We start from the raw sequence: 19207 nt of genomic DNA, 5'->3' as shown, positions 1-19207 counted from the left end.
GTACAGGAGCTAGTCTAGTACAGGAGCTAGTCTAGTACAGGAGCTAGTCTAGTACAGGAGCTAGTCTAGTACAGGAGCTAGTCTACTACAGGAGCCAGTCTACTACAGGAGCTAGCTGGCAACAATGTCATACTGTTAGCTACCAATTACTGAGAGAGCTTACTAAAGCATATTTTTATTGCAGTTTTGCACCATTATACCAAACAACAATATGAGCAGTTATGTTCTTGTAGAACTGGTCACTCTAGCAATCTTTAAATCATACCACAGATTTTCAATTGGATTGAGGTCTGAGCTTTGACTAGACCATTCCAAGACATGTAAATGTTTCCCCTTAAACCACTCAAGTGTACGCTTAGGGTCATTGTCCTGCTGGAAGGTGAACCTCTGTCCCAGTCTCAAATCTCTGGAAGACTGAAACAGGTTTCCATCAAGAATTTCCCTGTCATTAGTGCCATCCATCATTCCTTCAATTCTGACCAGTTTCCTAGTCCCTACCGATGAAAAACATCCCCCCATCATGCTGTGGGGATGGTATTCTCAGGGGGGGTGGGAGGTGTTGGGTTTGCGCCAGACATAGAGTTTTCTTTGATGGCCAAAAAGCTCAATTTTACCTTCTTCCATATGTTTGGGAGTCTCCCATATGCCTTTTGGCGAGTGTTTGCTTGTTTGTTTTTTTAAGCAATGGCTTTTTTTCTGGCCACTCTTCTGTAAAGCCCAGTGTACGGCTTAAAGTGGTCCCATGGACAGACACTCAAATCTCTGCTATGGAGCTCCTTCAGGGTTATCTTTGGTCTCTTTGTTGCCTCTGATTAATGCCCTCCTTGCCTGGTCCGTGAGTTTTGGTGGGCAGCCCTCTCTTGGCAGGTTTGTTGTGGTGCCATATTCTTTCAATTTTTTAAATAATGAATTTAATGGTGCTCAATGGGATGTTCAAAGTTTCTGATAATTTTTTATAACCCAACCCTGATCTGTACTTCTCCACAACTTTGTCCCTGACCTGTTTGGAGAGTGCCTTGGTCTTCATGGTGCCGCTTGCTTTGATGGTGCCCCTTACTTAGTGGTGTTGCAGACGCTGGGGCCTTTCAGAACAGGTGTACACACTGACATCATGGGACAGATCATGTGACACTTAGATTGCACACAAGTGGACTTTATTTAACTAATTATGTGACTTCTGAAGGTAATTGGTTGCACCAGATCTTATTTAGGGGGCTTCATAGCAAAGGGGGTGAATACTGTACATATGCACGCACCCCTTTTCCGTTTTTTTTAAACAAGCTCTTTTTTTCATTTCACTTCACCAATTTGGACGATTTTGTGTATGTCCATTACATGAAATCCAACTAAAAATCGATTTAAATTACAGGTTGTGATGCAACAAAATAGGAAAAACGCCAAAGTGGATGAATGCTTTTGCAAGGCACTGTATGCTCACTGTGTCTCTAGCTGTATCTTACCTGAAGTGTGGTCCTTATTCCCTAGGACCAGTGTGATCATGGTGGCATTGGTTCGGATCTCAGAGTAGCTGGTGATGGTACTGGCTCTGAAATGGTCCAAGGCCTTCTTCTGTACAGCATCAGCACTGTCTGTGGAGATGTTGATAGTGGGAGGGATCTGATGCATCATGCTGGTGGCAGCAAGCATGATCACGTTGTTGGACTGAGCGAGAAAGAGAGAGAGGGAAAGAGAGATCAAATGAACCATATATAGTAGAGAGTATTTTTCCATTTCTATAYGACAACTTTGTCAGTCACAGAGAATAATTCAAGTTATGCATGCATAACTGGGCATGAAATGAACACCAGAAAAATGCAGGTAACATATCTGAGTCATTGGTGATTCAGTTTCAGACATTGATACTACAATTTAGCCAGCAGTAGATGTTGTCCAGTGCTTACACTGAAGCTGGTGTGCTTTGGGTCATGGATGCTCCACATGGTACCCTGAGGTCCTCTTAGGAACAGACTGATCTGCCTCTCACTGATGACGTGCACAGAGACATGGCTGGAAGAACAAAATAGTATGTTACTTTACAGTTCAAGAGCACCAACACACATTACAATCACCTATATAATGCCACTATCATGGAATGTGTTACTAATGTTTTCAGCCAACAGACTCTTCGGTGTCGTACCGAATGCTGACATCCTCAGGGATGTTGACGATGTACAGTTCTTTCTCAGTGTGGCTGTGGGGAAGCTGGTTCGAACAGGATTTGAGCAAACGCATGTTTGATTCTAACTTCAGATAGTGCTTGAGCGCATGCCATTCGTTTTCAAGAGTACAGTTGTTGGAGCCAGTTGGAAGGAGTCTTGTTCCTGTAAAATCATTCATATTTATTATTCAGATGTGTTACATTATCTGCCAATCTTCCGCCACAGTTTATCTTAACAAACCCAGCAAAAAACGGACTTGAGAATTGTGTAAGTTTGAGGTACGTTGTATGTATCTGTCTCACCCTCTCTCCCTGTGGAAGCGATGCTCATTGGGTTCTGGATGGTGGTGAAGGACGTCACCCCACCAAACTTCTCGGCGGCCCACCTCACTATAGCTTCATTGTCTGTGGGAAAAGCTTTTTTCTGGACGTTCACTGTACCCATGAATTGCATATTGGAGTCATTTGCCACCTGGTGAGTAAAGGAAAATACATTAGACATTTAATTTCAAGACTTTGACCATCTATCTATTATTGCATGTCAAGTTATGATTCTATAGGTTCAAATCAATTGAACCTGTATTGCAATAATGATACCCAGTAGCTCTTTGACCCCTGGTCAAACTAAATCATAGAAGAGTATTAGGGAGGCTGCTATAAAAATGTACAAACTACTCATTTCCTACTATTCTCAGGTTATTCTCACAAGTAGATTTTTCCAGTTTTCTTCGAGAAGACGTGTGTGCCTAGGCAGTAGTTTATAAACAAATACACTACATGTACAAAGCAATTGAAAATGATTGAATATGTCTGTTAACATGATCCACTCCATTCTTTTTTGTTTCCTTTATATACATGGAGGGATTCTTTTTTATATACAGCCCTAAGTCATTAAGACACTACCTCTAGGAGGGCCAGACAGCTCTGTTTGTCTGCTCATTGTTACCGTAGCATCGGGTGTGTCAGCGCCTTATTTAGAACCGCTCTAACTCATATTTGCCAAATGTGTCTGACAACAGCCACATTAAAGCATGCCCCCCCCCCTCTTCCTCACCCTCCTCCCTCTCTCCCTCTTTCTGTCTGTCTATTGATCTCTCTCCTTCCCACTCTCTTTTTCTCTCTCTCTCTTTATTTTCTGAGCAGAGCAGGGCCATTTGAAAAGGAATGTTTATTATGGTAAAGTGTCCACGAGCCTGTTTGCACAACCCAGTTGGAGCCAAGGTCTTTCCTTTGCTTCCTGAGTGGGGCTGGGAAATGGGACCTTTTTAACTCTGTGCGTCAGTGGAGTCGGCTGGAATCTGGCTCCATACGGGTATACATATATACATCCAGCCTAGCGCATACACACCACAGCACACCTTCCCCTGTTCCCCCGCCAGGCTAGAGGAATAATGGATTGTAGATGAATCACTCAAGTAGGGGTCTACTGTAATGGGGCGGTTAAGTGACGTTTCAGTGTAACCTAAGAGTCGTGCCAGGGTTAGGATCAATTCGGAATTTCTTAATTCAATTCAACCCATTCATTGAAATGTACATTTTAATTGGACACACCCCACAGGAAGCAGAATTTGAATGAAAAGAAGTATAATTTAATTTAAAACAATTCAAAGAAATTCAACTGAGACATTAAGCATGAAAGTCTTATTCCTTTGACAAATCTTTTACCAAAAACATCTTCCACTTATTACTGCAAAGAATACAGATACCATTTCAAATATTATTGTTACAGTCTTTTTTTGTATTTTTCTCATTAGATTAGGTCAATCCCTTCCATTCTGTAGTTTTTTTTGCATTCTGTGAATTTTTTATAAGATGTAAGTGAATTATGAATTATTATAAACCTACAAAAGGATCTTAGAATATTTCCAGACTACTGTAATTCTTTCAAATACATGTAAGGAGAAGGAGTCTTAAACAATCTGTTCCATCCATATGTTTTAGATAGTATTGGACTCCATAGGTCAAAATAAACATATGTATAGTGATAAATTAGCCATTTGAATTTCATTGAATTAAATTATACTTCCTTTAATTCCCATTCAATTTAAATGCTACTTCCTGTGGGGTGTGGCCAATTCAAATTCAATTCAAATTSAAGAATTTAATTGTAATTTAAAAAAACTTTCGGAACTCATAGCTGTAAAAGACAGCCATACTTCTAAAAGCATATAAAAATAAAACATTAGATCATTAATCCAAGAGGTTTAGACTAGTCAATGTATATACTATACAGAGCAGATGGATGGCATTCAGCAGATATCTATTTCCCTTTGGATCCTGTCTCAACAATGGCTTCATTTTCTCCCCAATCAATGTTCTCATAGCTATTACCGTTGCATTCCAGCTACTGTAGCACACAGATGGACATCTTGTTCTGGAATGGGGGGACTTAAATAGGTCTGCTGTGTTAGTACAATTAATTTAATTATAATGGATATCATGAAAACAACAACAAACACAATTAGCTATGCTGCATTGCACAAACTCACAGGAGGTATGTGCTCAGTGTTTTGCCAGGGAAGGGGGAGAGAGCAGCAGTCCTTGTGTTTGGAGTTGGAGGAACAAAGTCCATGTATTTCCTGGTGATCTAGATGTTAGGCTGAAAACTGAGGTCTGGAAAAAAGACCACTGATTGTTTCCTTTCTGGACCTTCATGTTAGCGGTGTGTGTGTGTGTGTGTGTGTGTGTGTGTGTGTGTGTGTGTGTGGTGTGTGTGTGTGTGTGTGTGTGTGGTGTGTGTGTGTGTGTGTGTGTGTGTGTGTGTGTGGTGTGTGTGTGTGTGTGTGTGTGTGTGTGTGTGGTGTGTAGTGAGTGAGTGAAGGCCTGCTGGCTGCAGCCAGACCCCACACAGCCAGAAGGCTCTGCTGAAAGCCAAGAAAACCTGTGTGATTGATTGGTCCTTCTCATGCGTGTATATTTGGTTTAGATTGGATCGAAATAGAAAGACAAGAAACTACGAGGACAAAAAAATAAAACACATCACAATGGAGGGAGAGGAGGAGGGGCGGAGAAAGGAGTAAGTCAGGAAGAGAGAAAAAGAGTGAGAGGGATCGATGAATGAGAGAAGGAACAATATAGACAGGAATTTGTCTCCTTGGGGTCAGAGTTCGACATGGCACAGCCCGGGGATATATTGCATGACAGGAAGAAGTCCGAGCAAGGAGTGGCGCTTCCAAAAACTTTTCAGATTAGACTTCCCTTTGCCTGATCCAGAGGGGCTGAATGAGCGTGGAGTCGGGGGGATATAAGTCTCTGTCAGAGAGAGCTATCTGATGGGCTGTTTAGAACAGGCACCCATCCAACAGAGATTAGGTTCGGGACAAGGCCACTCGCCTGTCTATCCGTCTGTCTGTCTCTGTCCCTTTGGCTCCGAAGACACATCCTGAACTGTCTCCACGAGGGCATTCGGATGACAATTCCAGAGGGGTCATTAACTCTTACGTAACATAGTAGGGAGAGAGACCACTGTGTATTATCACTTGGTGTAATGATAAACTACCCCATATTAGATGGGGAACTAACATCAACTTCTAAAACAGTGAGGATTTGAGGGACAATTGAGGTTGAGAGACCTTGAACCTTGATGTTGAACCAACAGGTTGGTGGATTTTTGTGAATGTAAGCAAATGTACTCAGTCCCATCTGAGTGTGTGCGGTGACTTATCCCTGCCTCGGTCACAGCTGGATAGAACACAAGCAAGTACCCAGCAGATCTGTCAGCTACGTGACACACTTCCTCAGACACACACCAAATGTTGTTTTCTTCTTCCTTAGAATGGTAACACTCCCCAGTGATCCGCTACACACTATCCCGTCCTTCCATCCCACAAAAACATCCCCTCTTCATGTGCAATGTTCCCCCTATCTGCAGGACATTAAAGGCTATACCACAGACTGCTGACAGTGTTGTAAACACTGAATAGTCCTATTTATCGTGGAAGGTTATTGAGAAGTTGGTATGGCCAACTTAAACAGAGACTAGAGGGTCGAAATAGATAAAAGATAAAGTTAGTTATTTTACCCCTTGTGTGAGAAGCAGAGCTCAAGAGGAGGATGTGCTGTGCTGTGGACTTTGTCTGAACTCTCAGCTTTCATTGTGATGAAAAGCAAGAGTTCTGTATGCCTGCAGACAAGGGCTGGTTAAATTCCCAGGCAGGGATCCCAAATCACTAACACTATCATTTTCTCAAACTTCCAAACAAAACATCCTATCAGTCCTAGAGATGCACACTTTCCCTTCTGCTTAATTTCCAAAATTCTATTGACAAGACGAAACCCTTTGAGATGCACAATCTCTCTTCTGGAGTCGTCTCTTTCTGGGTTGATTGAACAACACAATACTCAAGTTAATGTCTCCACTATAACACTATACATCCACAGTATGACTGAGACAACCCACTGGGCACACTACGTCACATTAACGTGGAAATGTGAGTAATATTTTGTTGAGATATTTATTCACCTAGTCAAAATGACAGGTTGTTGAATTCCCAATGTGTTATCACTATGCTTTCAACCATTTAAAAGCACAACAAACTTCAAATGGGTATACAATGTCCAATATTTTGTATTTATACAATTGAATGTGTTATCACTGTTATCATTGAATGTGTTATCATCTAATGACCAGATGACCTGGATTGCAGTTGAGATTATATTAAAAGTACATAGTGCAAGTGGTCAATGCTGTTCGAGATTCTGCACAGATTATTACAGCAATTGTGAATCTCTCCACAGACTTGCAACCTTTGCATGCTATCATCTTGAACATGCACACTTTCTATGATTACATAAGAAGACATTTATAGTTACAGTAGGCTAACCTCAAAATGTGGCCATGGATGTGTTACTGATTTTAAGGTTGAATAAATACTCTTACATTCGATTCTAAGATAGCCTCAGCTTCAGGCTATTTACTATACTACAAAAGTATTATTGAATTGTGTTTGGTTGACAACGCAACAATATATCAACATTTGAATGAGATGTATATTTAGTCTGGTTTTAATTCCAGTTTGACCACAAATTAATAATTGATATGTTGGATTCACGTCTACATCTCAACCAAACATTGAAGTTAAAGAATATATTATTTAAAGTGTATTTAAAGTTTGATTTGACTTAGTCATATTCTTTAACTTATATTTTTGGTTGAGATGGAGACTTGAATCCAACATATCAGATGATTAATTTGTTGAACCCTGGATTAAATTGAAACAATAGCTGTTGTTGACTTTGCAAATGCTATATAGACCTAAATAGCATCATTGAGGACATATGACTTATAAAGTATGGTCACATTTAATTTGTTCTGTTAAACCTACCCTTTGGAATGTCTTTTGATAGCAACAGTGAATATATATAGTTATTAAGAGATCTATCAATAATCATTCTCCGTATAGCACATTGGTAGGAGTCAGTGACAATGTTTGGTCGAAGCTAAGGACGGCTGAGCTAAAACCTTGGATGAGAGACCAAATGAATAGTTGTAGATAGACTCCAGTAGAAGGTGCTGCCCAGCTTATTGTTTTTTTATGATAGTGGATGCAACGTTGAAGATCTGACATTGTTTCAAAGGTACAAATTCAACATATTTTACACAAGGTTTGTCTATGTTGAAAGTGTGTTACCATGGTGACAGCATCCTGTCATTTCACCTCAAAACAACAATTTACCTTGATTACTTTTTTCAAATCCAATGAATTTTCCACATAGATTCCATGTCCCAATACATTGACAAATTATTTTGAAACAACATTTGTTCCCAGTGGATATTAGCTTGTTCTGATCGCTCCCTACTCCAACACACTCTGAGACCCTTTTTAGGATGTTAACCATGTATAAAATACACACAGGTCCTTAGGGACCACAAAACTAAACTAACAAGGGTAATTGCTTCTCCAAACTGGCCCGGGGGTTGCACAGCTGTGGCTGGTTCCATGTCATACAGCTGGCCCATCTGGCCATGCAGGAAAGCATTTCTCTCCTGGTTAACGATGGAAGTAGGGAGGCCTGGCAGTGAGGCTCTACCCCCCCCCCCCCCCCTCCAGGCTCCAAACACTAGCGCTAAACAGAGCAGAGCAGCTCAGCTGGCAGGAACAGGAGAAATGCCAGGCAAGACTTCCAGCCCTCGCCAAGCTCCCATTAGCCAGCTATCAGTTTCAATGCAGTCATACCTCCCGAGATCCTTCTCTATTGCAACAGAGGCTATTGGGCATTTAGGTGTAAGTCTAATAGCCTAAGACGTTGAAGTTAGCACCTACTTTCCTCCCAGCTAGTGTAATATTTCTGGAATAATAATTTGCATAGATACTCTTCATACACTGACTTAATGTGATGCTGTTATACCAACAGATGCAAACCCCTAAGGAAACAAGTAGGAGGAGGAGAGGAGAGGTGGTACTTACGTAAAAGCTGACATCCGCGTTAGCATGGGCCTCAGTGTATATGATCTGCTTTGAGTCTGTGGTGATGATGAGGTGCATTGGCTGGGCAGCGGTCATATTCAGTGTAAACATGTTGGGAGCCTAGAGAGAAGGACAGAAGAAGCAAGTTAAACTTCAGGAAAAATGTGGTGATGACTGTAACACAATTTTTTTTAATGTCATAATTCACAATTTGAGTTTGTTAGCTTCAGAAAAATACATTTGACCCCCTCCACCATCTGAGTGTACAGTACACATCAATATCATCACCACATCAACAAAGGCTGTACATTCAAAACAGTGGCATGTATAATATGTACAGTTGCTATAGCATAAACAACATGTATGGTTGCCAGGGGAGTTGGTGGTGGTGGTGTAAATTCCCACAGGAACTTTGCTGTGATCAGGAAGAAATTAAATAAAGCGGCATAAACATTTGTTTTGTCCTCCGCCGTTTTCGGACAGGGTCAAACTGGGGTGGGTGAAACAGAGGGCAATGTTTACTGTAGGATTCTGAGACCTAATCTGTTCTCATTTTGGTCACCCTACAAACCTTCCATAAGGGGCACTTTGCAATATTTTTGTTCATGACTGTCTCTTGATAAGTGGTATCAAAATGTACTATGACAGATAAGATAAGGCTTACTGGAATGCTACCATGTTTTTCTGACTCACTAGAATATACTACACACACACACACACTCACAGACACACACACACAAGCACACAAAACCTGGTTCCCAATGTATTCCCCTTACTCGTATATGGACTCCAAACCTCCATGTTAAAAAATGTACTTCCCTTCAACAGTGTTATTCCATTTCACAGAGTCAGTGCATGGCATCATTCAAAATACAATGACTCCACACTACAATGTAATGATCATATGGTGGGGTAACACATGTTGTTCTCGAGACACAAATTTAATCCAACACAACACCTTAATTTATTTTGAAAGGACCGAGCTTGGGATTGGAATGTTGTCTGACAGCTCAACACAAGGGTTTCTACTGTGTTTTCTCTCCCACACAGAAAGTCATTGAGAGATTCCCATTTCTGTTCACTTCCAGAGGCATCACATCAGGACAGTACATGTGAAAAGTACAAGGACGACTCGCATGCTAAATTATGTACCGTTTTCTTCACTTCTTCAATTCCAGAGAAGACAAGATGAGAAAGATTCCGTTGATGGTAGATGTAATTTGTGTGATTTGATAGTGTCAGCTGATATGAGAAACAAGACATCATGTAGTCTCTCTAGTAATGGCAAAGTTAGCTACTATAAATCACTGTGTAATGTGGAAATATGACATTCATCCCCAGTGGCAGGTGTTGGCTGACTGTTTTAATGGCTAGGGCTGAGGAACAGGCTACAGCAGAGTAACAAGCTACAGCAAAACCTGTCCAATGCTACAGTCAAACCAGCACAACACTAGCAGGACCAGCTCATTAATCCAATCCAACTGCAGTGATCCAAGTCCAGCACCAGTTCTTGCTTGAGCGGCTTGGAGGTACCAGGAGGAGGGGTTGAGAGGCTTGGTTGGGTACCAGGAGGAGGTGGGGTGAGAGGCTTGGGGTACCAGGGGGGGGGTGGGTGAGAGGCTTGGGTACCAGGAGGATGTGGGCTGAGAGGCATGGGGTACCAGGAGGAGTTGGGCTGAGAGGCTTGGGGTACCAGGAGGAGGTGGGTGAGAGGCTTGGGGTACCAGGAGGAGTTGGGCTGAGAGGCTTGGGGTACCAGGAGGAGGTGGGCTGAGAGGCTTGGGGTACCAGGAGGAGGTGGGCTGAGAGGCTTGGGGTACCAGGAGGGAGTTGGGCTGAGAGGCTTGGGTACCAGGAGGAGGTGGGGTGAGAGGCTTGGGGTACCAGGAGGAGTGTGTGAGAGGCTTGGGGTACCAGGAGGAGGTGGGGTGAGAGGCTTGGGGTACCAGGAGGAGTGGGTGAGAGGCTGTGGTGGTACCAGGGAGGTGGGGTGAGAGGCTTGGGGTACCAGGAGGAGGTGGGGTGAGAGGCTTGGGGTACCAGGAGGAGGTGGGGTGAGAGGCTTGGGGTACCAGCATAGGCGCCTGAGCAATGGAGCAAATGGAGCTGCTGCATCCCCAATTTCAAAATAGAGGTGCAAAGGTTTGTTTTTGTATTAAAATAGATATGTCCATTTTATATATTATATTTTTATTTTTATTTTTTATTTCACCTTTATTTAACCAGGTAGGCCAGTTGAGAACAAGTTCTAATTTACAACTACGGCCTGGCAAAGATAGAGCAAAGCAGTGCGACACAAACAACACAGAGTTACACATGGGATAAACAAACGTACAGTCAATAACACAATAGAAAAGTCTATATACAGTGTGTGCAAATGTAGTAAGATTAGGGAGGTAAGACAATAAATAGGCCATAGTGGTGAAATAATTACAATTTAGTGATAGAGTGATAGATGTGCAGAAGATGAATGTGCAAGTAGAGATACTGGGGTGCAAAGGAGCATAAAAATAAATAACAATATGGGGATGAGGTAGTTTGGTGGGCTATTTACAGATGGGCTATGTACAGGTGCAATGATCGGTAAGCTGCTCTGACAGCTGATGCTTAAAGTTAGTGAGGGAGATATAAGTCTCCAGCTTCAGTGATTTTTACAATTCTTTCCAGTCATTGGCAGCAGAGAACTGGAAGGAAAGGCGGCCAAAGAAGGAGTCGGCTTTGGGGGTGACCAGTGAAATATACCTGCTGGAGCGTGTGTAACGAGTGGGTGCTGATATGGTGACCAGTGAGCTGAGATAAGGCGGGGCTTTACCTAGAAAAGACTTAGATGACCTGGAGCCAGTGGGTTTGGCGACGAATATGAAGCGAGGGCCAGCCAACGAGAGCATACAGGTCGCAGTGGTGGGTAGTATATGGGGCTTTGGTGACAAAACGGATGGCACTGTGATAGACTGCATCTAGTTTGCTGAGTAGAGTGTTGGAGGCTATTTCGTAAATGACATCGCCGAAGTCAAGGATCGGTAGGATAGTCAGTTTTACGAAGGTATGTTTGGCAGCTTGAGTGAAGGATGCTTTGTTGTGAAATAGGAAGTCGGTTCTAGATTTCATTTTGGATTGGAGATGCTTAATGTGAGTCTGGAAGGAGAGTTTACAGTCTAACCAGACACCTAGGTATTTGTAGTTGTCCACTGTTCTGCCTGCGGCTATGGAACCCTGACCTGTTCACCGGACGTGCTACCTGTCCCAGACCTGCTGTTTTCAACTCTCTAGAAACAGCAGGAGTGGTAGAGATACTCTCAATGATTGGCTATGAAAGGCCAACTGACATTTACTCCTAAGGTGCTGACTTGTTGCACCCTCGACAACTACTGTGATTATTATTATTTGACCATGCTGGTCATTTATGAACATTTGAACATCTTGGCCATGTTCTGTTATAATCTCCACCCGGCACAGCCAGAAGAGGACTGGCCACCCCTCATAGCCTGGTTCCTCTCTAGGTTTCTTCCTAGGTTTTGGCCTTTCTAGGGAGTTTTTCCTAGCCACCGTGCTTCTACACCTGCATTGCTTGCTGTGTTGGGTTTTTAGGCTTGGGTTTCTGTTACAGCCACTTTGAGATATCAGCTGATGTAAGAAGGGCTATATAAATACATTTGATTTGATTTGATATTCTAAGTCGGAACCGTCCAGTGTAGTGATGCTAGATGGGTGGGCGGGTGCGGGCAGCGATCGGTTGAAGAGCATGCATTTAGTTTTGCTTGCATTAAAGAGCAGTTGGAGGCCACGGAAGGAGAGTTGTATGGCATTGAAGCGCGTCTGGACGTTTGTTAACACAGTGTCCAAAGAAGGGCCAGAAGTATACAGAATGGTGTCGTCTGCGTAGAGGTGGATCAGAGAATCACCTGCAGCAAGAGCGACATCATTGAAGTATACAGAGAAAAGAGTCGGCCCGATAATTGAACCCTGTGGCACCCCCATAGAGACTTCCAGAGGTCCAGACAACAGGCCCACCGATTTGACACACTGAACTATCTGAGAAGTAGTTGGTGAACCAGGCGAGGCAGTCATTTGAGAAACCAAGGCTGTTGCGTCTGCCGATAAGAATGCAGTGATTGATAGAGTCGAAAGCCTTGGCCAGGTCGATGAATACAGCTGCACAGTATTGTCTTTTATCAATGGCAGTTATGATATCGTTTAGGACCTTGAGTGTGGCTGAGGTGCACCCATGACCAGCTCGGAAACCAGATTGCATAGCGGAGAAGGTACGGTGGGATTCGAAATGGTTGGTGATCTGTTTGTTAACTTGGTTTTCGAAGACTTTAGAAAGGCAGGGTAGGATAGATATAGGTCTGTAACAGTTTGGGTCTAGAGTGTCACSCCCTTTGAAGAGGGGGATGACCGTGGCAGCTATCCAATCTTTAGGGATCTCAGACGATACGAAAGAGAGGTTGAATAGGCTATATAATAATAATTAACAGATTGCATTTTGCACCCCGTCGCCTCAAGATGAATGGTTTTGATCACTCCAAAGTATTTATTTGCTCCTGCACGCCACTGTTTTGGTTCATTGGCGTTAGAAAGCACTAGTTGCACCACTGGTGTTTAAAGTGAAAAGGCACCTGCAAAAWATTTTTTTTTATCTACATCAGTATTGTTGTTTCATGTCCAATGGTGTTGGTCCAATGGCTCTGAGTAGCCTTCCATCAGCCTACCAAAGGTTGCACCTTAGCAGAAAACTGCAGGTCCAGTAGGTCCTACTGCAGGTCCTACTGTCAATGAGCAAGTAGATACCCACTGGGCATACACTGGTATGCCTAATATTACATGATTACATTTCTGACATCATTTTCCTCACCAAGGCATTTATCGGCATTCTGCATTCTTGGAGTGGAGGTGAGAGGCTTGGAGTACCAGTAGGAACAGAGGTGAGAGGCTTGGAGTACCAGTAGGAACAGAGGTGAGAGTCTTGGAGTACCAGTAGGAACNGCTTGGAGTACCAGTAGGAACAGAGGTGAGAGGCTTGGAGTACCAGTAGGAACAGAGGTGAGAGGCTTGGAGTACCAGTAGGAACAGAGGTGAGAGGCTTAGCCATATCCTCTCCACTAATCTCTTCTCCCCTCTCCAGTGACAGCAGAGTCAACCAGTCCACCTTGCCAGCCCCCTGCAGTTGACTTCCAGCCCTGACAGAGAGAGGACTGGATGTGCATCAATGCCCTCCTGTACACTATCTGCCTCAGTGGTCCTGGAGGAGATTAGACAGCCTCTATCTGAGTGGCAGTGGCCCCGACACATGCTTAGCTCACAAAGCACAGCTCCACTAGGCTGCATCAGGATTCAGCAGGCTGGTAGCAAAATGTACAGAGGGTCAGAGAAGCATATTCTAGTTCACAGTTCATACCACAGTGGACAACAGGTGAACAGTGTTGGGCTTCAGCTTTAGGTAAGTCAAATATGTTCTTAGAATATATACCTGGTAAGTCAAGAATGCGTTGTAAGATAGTGAAGTTTACAAAGAGCAAAAAAAAAGAGGAAGAAAGGATTTTTATATTCTGTTTTGAACTTGCCAATGAATTACCTTAAATTAATCAATTTTGTTGTTAAAATACTGAAGTGGACGACAGTACTTAAATACCTCCAAAATACAGTTCTGAAGAGGAGCTTTTGGGSAATTAACTATTAACATTAACAAAAAGCCACTTTTATCCAGACTTAAAGCCTCTAAACTGTTGCTTGTTTTGGAGCTGGATTCTCTTGGCTGCTGGCCTTTGTGTGGAGAGTACTGTGCGAGGGGGTTGAGGAACACGGTGTCTTTCTGTTCGTCTATGCTCGCTCTTATTAAATTGATCGTCTGCTGCCTGCTGTTGACAGCGTGCATGCTGAGAGAGACACGCTGAGCTGAGGCGAGGGGCCAAAGTGGAAAATTTGGACCCCTAATGTTTGACGCTGGTGGGAGGAGACCCCCAATGTATTGTCTGAGGCCTACTGCAGGGCTAATACACAAGGCCTCTGCAAGGGCCATGTTCAACACACACACAAACAGACAGACAACACACCACGATAGCTGCTGTCTACAGGCCAGTGTGTTGTGGATGTAAGAGAGCAACAGATGCTGTGTCCATGTACACACACACTCATTTAGTGTGCCCAATAGGCAGTTTGATATCATCTCCCCTCTGTCCACCTTAATTGAATCACTCCTCTTTTCTATCAGTCATCTCCACAGAACACACCTGTGATCGGCTCCAATCCACAGACAAACCTTCGTCAAAGATTATGGATATACTTTTTTCTCAAAGTTGCCGGGATGTCAGTCACATGTCCTACTTATATCAGTACACTCGTTAAAACCTAAGCATTACGAAACGTATATTTGCTCAAATAGACCTCACGTAGCAAATAAGCCATTAATTTTTATGTTGACCAAATTCGACACTCTCATTAAACTCCATACAAAATCTCCTTGCTTGGTGGGCGAAACAATTTWWAAAAAACGCCACCTGCTGGAGGGAGACAAATTTTCAGCCGAGTTGGGCCTCTCTCTTTCTCTTCCTCTCTGCCTTCGTCTAATGAGTCTCGCAGGATGGAAGTTGTCAGCGCCCATTGGCAGGAAGTCCAAAATAAAAGGCATCCCTGTTGTGTCCCGGAGTTAATTTTTCTCGCAGACTTAAGAACATTTTCAGAGGTGAGCAGTCTGGGGCATGTGGATTAGTGAACAAAGAGAATACTTAAGTGCTGTGTATGTTTTGCCAAGACGTTGTGTGTGTGTTGTCTGTGTAGTGTGGTGGGCTTGTGTGTTGTGTGTTGTGTGTTGTGAACACCTGTGGTGTGTGTGTGTTTGTGTGTGTGTGTGTGTGTGTGTGGTGTGTGTTGTGTTGTGTGTGTGTGTGTGTGTGTGTGTTGTGTGTGTTGTGTGTGTGTGTGTGTGTGTGTGTGTGTGTGTGTGTGTGTGTGTGTGTGTGTGTAAGGATGGTGGGGGAGTGTGTGTGTTCGCTGCGCTGAATTACAGACAAGGAGTCAGAACGAGCTGCAGGCAAACAGTCTAACTGATTACATTATCCGTGTCCCTTGCCACTGTCTATCAGCACAGAGCATTAAAGTACGTCGCTTGCCTAGTCTTTTAAGTAGTGTCAGTATATGTTTATCATCGAAACTCAGAGAATGCCTCCTGAAATACCCTGAAGGAGCAGGATTACTCAATAACCAGTCAGCTGAGAGATGCATGTTTTCTTCTTCTGCCGTTCATGATATAATTGTCCTCAACAAGTGAAGGGGCCATAGTTTAGACTTTGTACTTTGCTGACAACTAGACTTTACACTTCCCTTTCAATGAAACATAGTAGGGTCTTAGATGAGTTGTTACCCTGGTTGGAAATAGTTTGGGGTTGAGAATCCTATTGTTATTCCATGAGGTGTTCTAGCAAATCACACAGTATACAGTAAATGTATGACTCATTTTTCCTGTTATCTGACAGTGTACCAGTCTGGTATGGACAACTTATTCACTATTCACTCAGTTTGAGTCAACAGAGTAAGGATGTGTCTGTGACTAATATACTGTACGAGTCGAAAGGATTTACGCATGCAAATCAGTTGGGAAAAACAATACTTTCACGTTTTAACCAAAACTCAAAGGTCTTTTATAAAAGAACTGTCCTCGATTCTTCTTCTTACTTTCTCCAATCACTATCTCCAGCTTACTCTATAAGTTGGAACAATGCACATTGCCGTTCCTGGTCGCTCGCCCTTGCTATTTTTGTTCCTGTGCTTTCAAGATACAATTGTTTTCCTCCTCAAACTTTTTTTTTCTCTAGGCTTTTGCTGGTGCATAACAGCTTCCCGTTATTCTTTGTCTCTCTCCCCTAACCAAAGCTGGCTCCGACGGTCCAGTCTCGCTGTGACAAGTCCAGTGCCAGAATTGTGACATCATTGGGTCTGGACAAGCCCCCCCCTTCTGCCTTCTCTCCTCCCTTCTCTCCCTCTTGTCCCTCCATCCCCCTGCCATATTGAACCCATACACAGACCGCCAGGCAGCCACACTTCCCATATGACCAGACAGACAGACAGACAGACAGACAGACAGACAGACAGACAGACAGACAGACAGACAGACAGACAGACAGACAGACAGACAGACAGACATTTTGCCTTCAGCCAAGGACATACCCCTGCTTTGTGTCTGAGGATAAGCAAAGCCTCCAAGCCTTCCAAATCGTACATTTTCAGCACTGCCCCAAACTGATGCAGTAAAGGGAGTGATAAGGCTGTGTGTGTTGAGAAATAGCATGAACCCTCACTCTCCAAATCCAAACATTTAGCCTGGTCCCACAGGAGAACAGGATACGCTTGCTCTGTGGAATGTCCACGGGATCACATGGCTGGCTCCAGTTCCAGACAAACTACAGCCTTTGTGTTCCTCCTCCTCTTCAACCTTTCGTGTTTCATAAAACCTGGCAGTAAAGAGCTAACATTTCTTCTACACCACATTTCTCTTTCTTGGACCACTCTAGGACCATTCTTGGAAGAAATCTGTCTTTGTTTAGCTGTGTACATAAAAACATGAGTTAAGAACAATTTAACATGTTATAGTTGTTTTCTATGACGCCAGAGGGAGAAGCAGAGGAAGACAGGAAGAGATTTCCAGTATTTTTCCATTTAGTGCAGGCAGGCCGAGGGCCTCCTTTAGCCTTCATTAAGGTGAGGAATCCAGGCAGCCATCCTCAGATACTGTATCATCCTGTGATGGCATCTCATCCGATGCACAACCACACACTAATGGGTACCACACAGACCCACTCCTGGGTGAGCCCCCTTTAATTAATATTAAAGAGGGAATGAGAGAGATAAAGTCAGTGTGTGTGTGTGCCTTTGCGTGCGTGTGTCAGAGAGAGAGAGAGAAACAGAGAGTGAAGGACGAGGGAGAGAGAGAGCACTGATAAAGAAATTACTAATATGTGCTGACCAGACACTGTCAGAAAATGAAAAAGGAAGTCTGCGTAGGAAATAGCAGTGTAGGATTACATTCGTCCTCCTAAGCACTGATCTAGGGTCAATTTCCTCAATTGATTTCCAATTGGTCCTACTGCAATTTACGGTACACCTTTTTGACATCCACACACACAGCCCCATTCCCCATGCAGGCTGTTGGATGCGGTAGTGTGTTTTCACACTACTGTGTATGTAGTGTAAGCCTGTAAGGAACCCCATTCACCTCAGGGGTGACCCCAGCTCCAAGTTATGTTTGGCATGTGTTTGCACTTATCAGGCTAACCAGAGGAGGTGTCCCTAATGTTGACTCTCAGCCACATGGGAAAGCTAGCTAACCTAGCACGCTAACACTCATCTGGCATCAAACTCATGAGAAAGCTAGCCTAGTGTGCTAACTCTCATCTGACATCAATCTCATGAGAAAGCTAGCCTGGTGTGCTGACGATCATCTGGTATCAATCTCACACAGACACTCTCCCAAAACATCATTTCCCCCCGGGAACGGGACAAATATTCCAGCTATATGGAGCTACCGTAGCTATCTACTATATGGACTCCACATATGATCTGAATTTAATCTAACAATGCAGAACATTTTGAAAAAAGAATGCTATTATTTGAAAAACGACAGTCATTTGAACAAATATGACTACAGTAAAATCATATTACCTCACATATCAGTGTACTGCATATTGGAACCTGTGTCTTAATCTTGGACATCTTTACACTGGACATACTGGTCGATTGAAATGCAGTGGAAGCCTTCCACAGTAGTTTAGAACAGGCGAACCGTATACAGTAGATTGTCTTACCTCAGGTGTGTAGTGCAGGCTGAGGATGTGAACTTCTTTGCCGTCCTGAGTGGTGTAGTTGGTCCAGCAGCCTGGAAGCATCTCTCTCAACCTGATCCAGGCATTCTGGTTTTCAGGGACCGCCACTGGCTCACAGGTCTGCTGGGATGCTGGGGGAGAGACAGGGGGAAACCTGGTTAAACAGAGTAGAGAGTTCACATTTTCTAGGACCATACATTTTATTGAACCTTTATTTAACGAGTCTAGAACAAATTCTTTATTACAATGATGGCCAATAATGTGGAAAGTGTTCTGCATGGAACCGAAAAGGGTTCTACCTGAAACCAAAAATAGTTATTCAAAGGGTTCTCCTATGGGGACAGCAGAAGAACCCATTTTAGGTTCTAGATAGCACCTTTTTTTCTAAGAGTGTACAAGAGGAGACGTACAATAAAAAGAGAAAACCAAGGAGAGCTGATAGAGCTAACACCCTCTATTATGACCATATGAATAATGCATTATGCATTTCCTCGTAATGTTTTATGCATAAACCATAAATACAGTAAAACCCAAGATACAGTATCATTAGCGAGATATATTAATAGATATGTTAGGCAACATGCAAAGAGCTCGGTAGACTAGCACTATAATACATGATCTGAAACACATATTCAATCACCCTCTTGGTTACAGATTAACCTAGCCTATGGAGGGTGTTGTTTTCCTGTTCTATTCATCTCTGATTCCTCCACATGCACTCCATCACTCGTGACTCAGTGACTGTCTATGGAAGGAGGGGACAAGGGTTGCATGGCGGGTCATTAGGAAGCAGCACTGCCGTGTGTTGTAATCAGGAGATAAAGTAA

General features: G+C 43.2%; 1 protein-coding gene and 1 long non-coding RNA gene across 2 annotated transcripts in view; one reads left to right on the top strand and one right to left on the bottom strand.

Moving 5' to 3' along the window:
• Positions 1 to 19207, top strand: part of LOC139026834 (uncharacterized) — a 405332-nt gene that overhangs the window by 326038 nt on the left and 60087 nt on the right. The window lies entirely within an intron of this gene.
• The window catches only part of LOC111961591 (endoglin), a 65582-nt gene that overhangs the window by 16455 nt on the left and 29920 nt on the right, over positions 1 to 19207 (bottom strand). The window contains exons 3-8 of the mRNA XM_023983984.2: positions 18363 to 18511; positions 8566 to 8685; positions 2462 to 2630; positions 2138 to 2321; positions 1902 to 2007; positions 1461 to 1662 (exon numbers count right to left, since the gene is read on the bottom strand). Coding sequence (XP_023839752.1) covers positions 1461 to 1662; positions 1902 to 2007; positions 2138 to 2321; positions 2462 to 2630; positions 8566 to 8685; positions 18363 to 18511 — 930 coding nt within the window. The remainder of the gene's footprint in view (positions 1 to 1460; positions 1663 to 1901; positions 2008 to 2137; positions 2322 to 2461; positions 2631 to 8565; positions 8686 to 18362; positions 18512 to 19207) is intronic.

Source organism: Salvelinus sp. IW2-2015, linkage group LG4q.1:29 (genome assembly GCF_002910315.2).
Source record: "Salvelinus sp. IW2-2015 linkage group LG4q.1:29, ASM291031v2, whole genome shotgun sequence".
Classification (NCBI taxonomy): domain Eukaryota; kingdom Metazoa; phylum Chordata; class Actinopteri; order Salmoniformes; family Salmonidae; genus Salvelinus; species Salvelinus sp. IW2-2015.
Note: the sequence above shows the minus strand (reverse complement) of the source record. Positions and strands in the feature narration are given on the sequence as shown.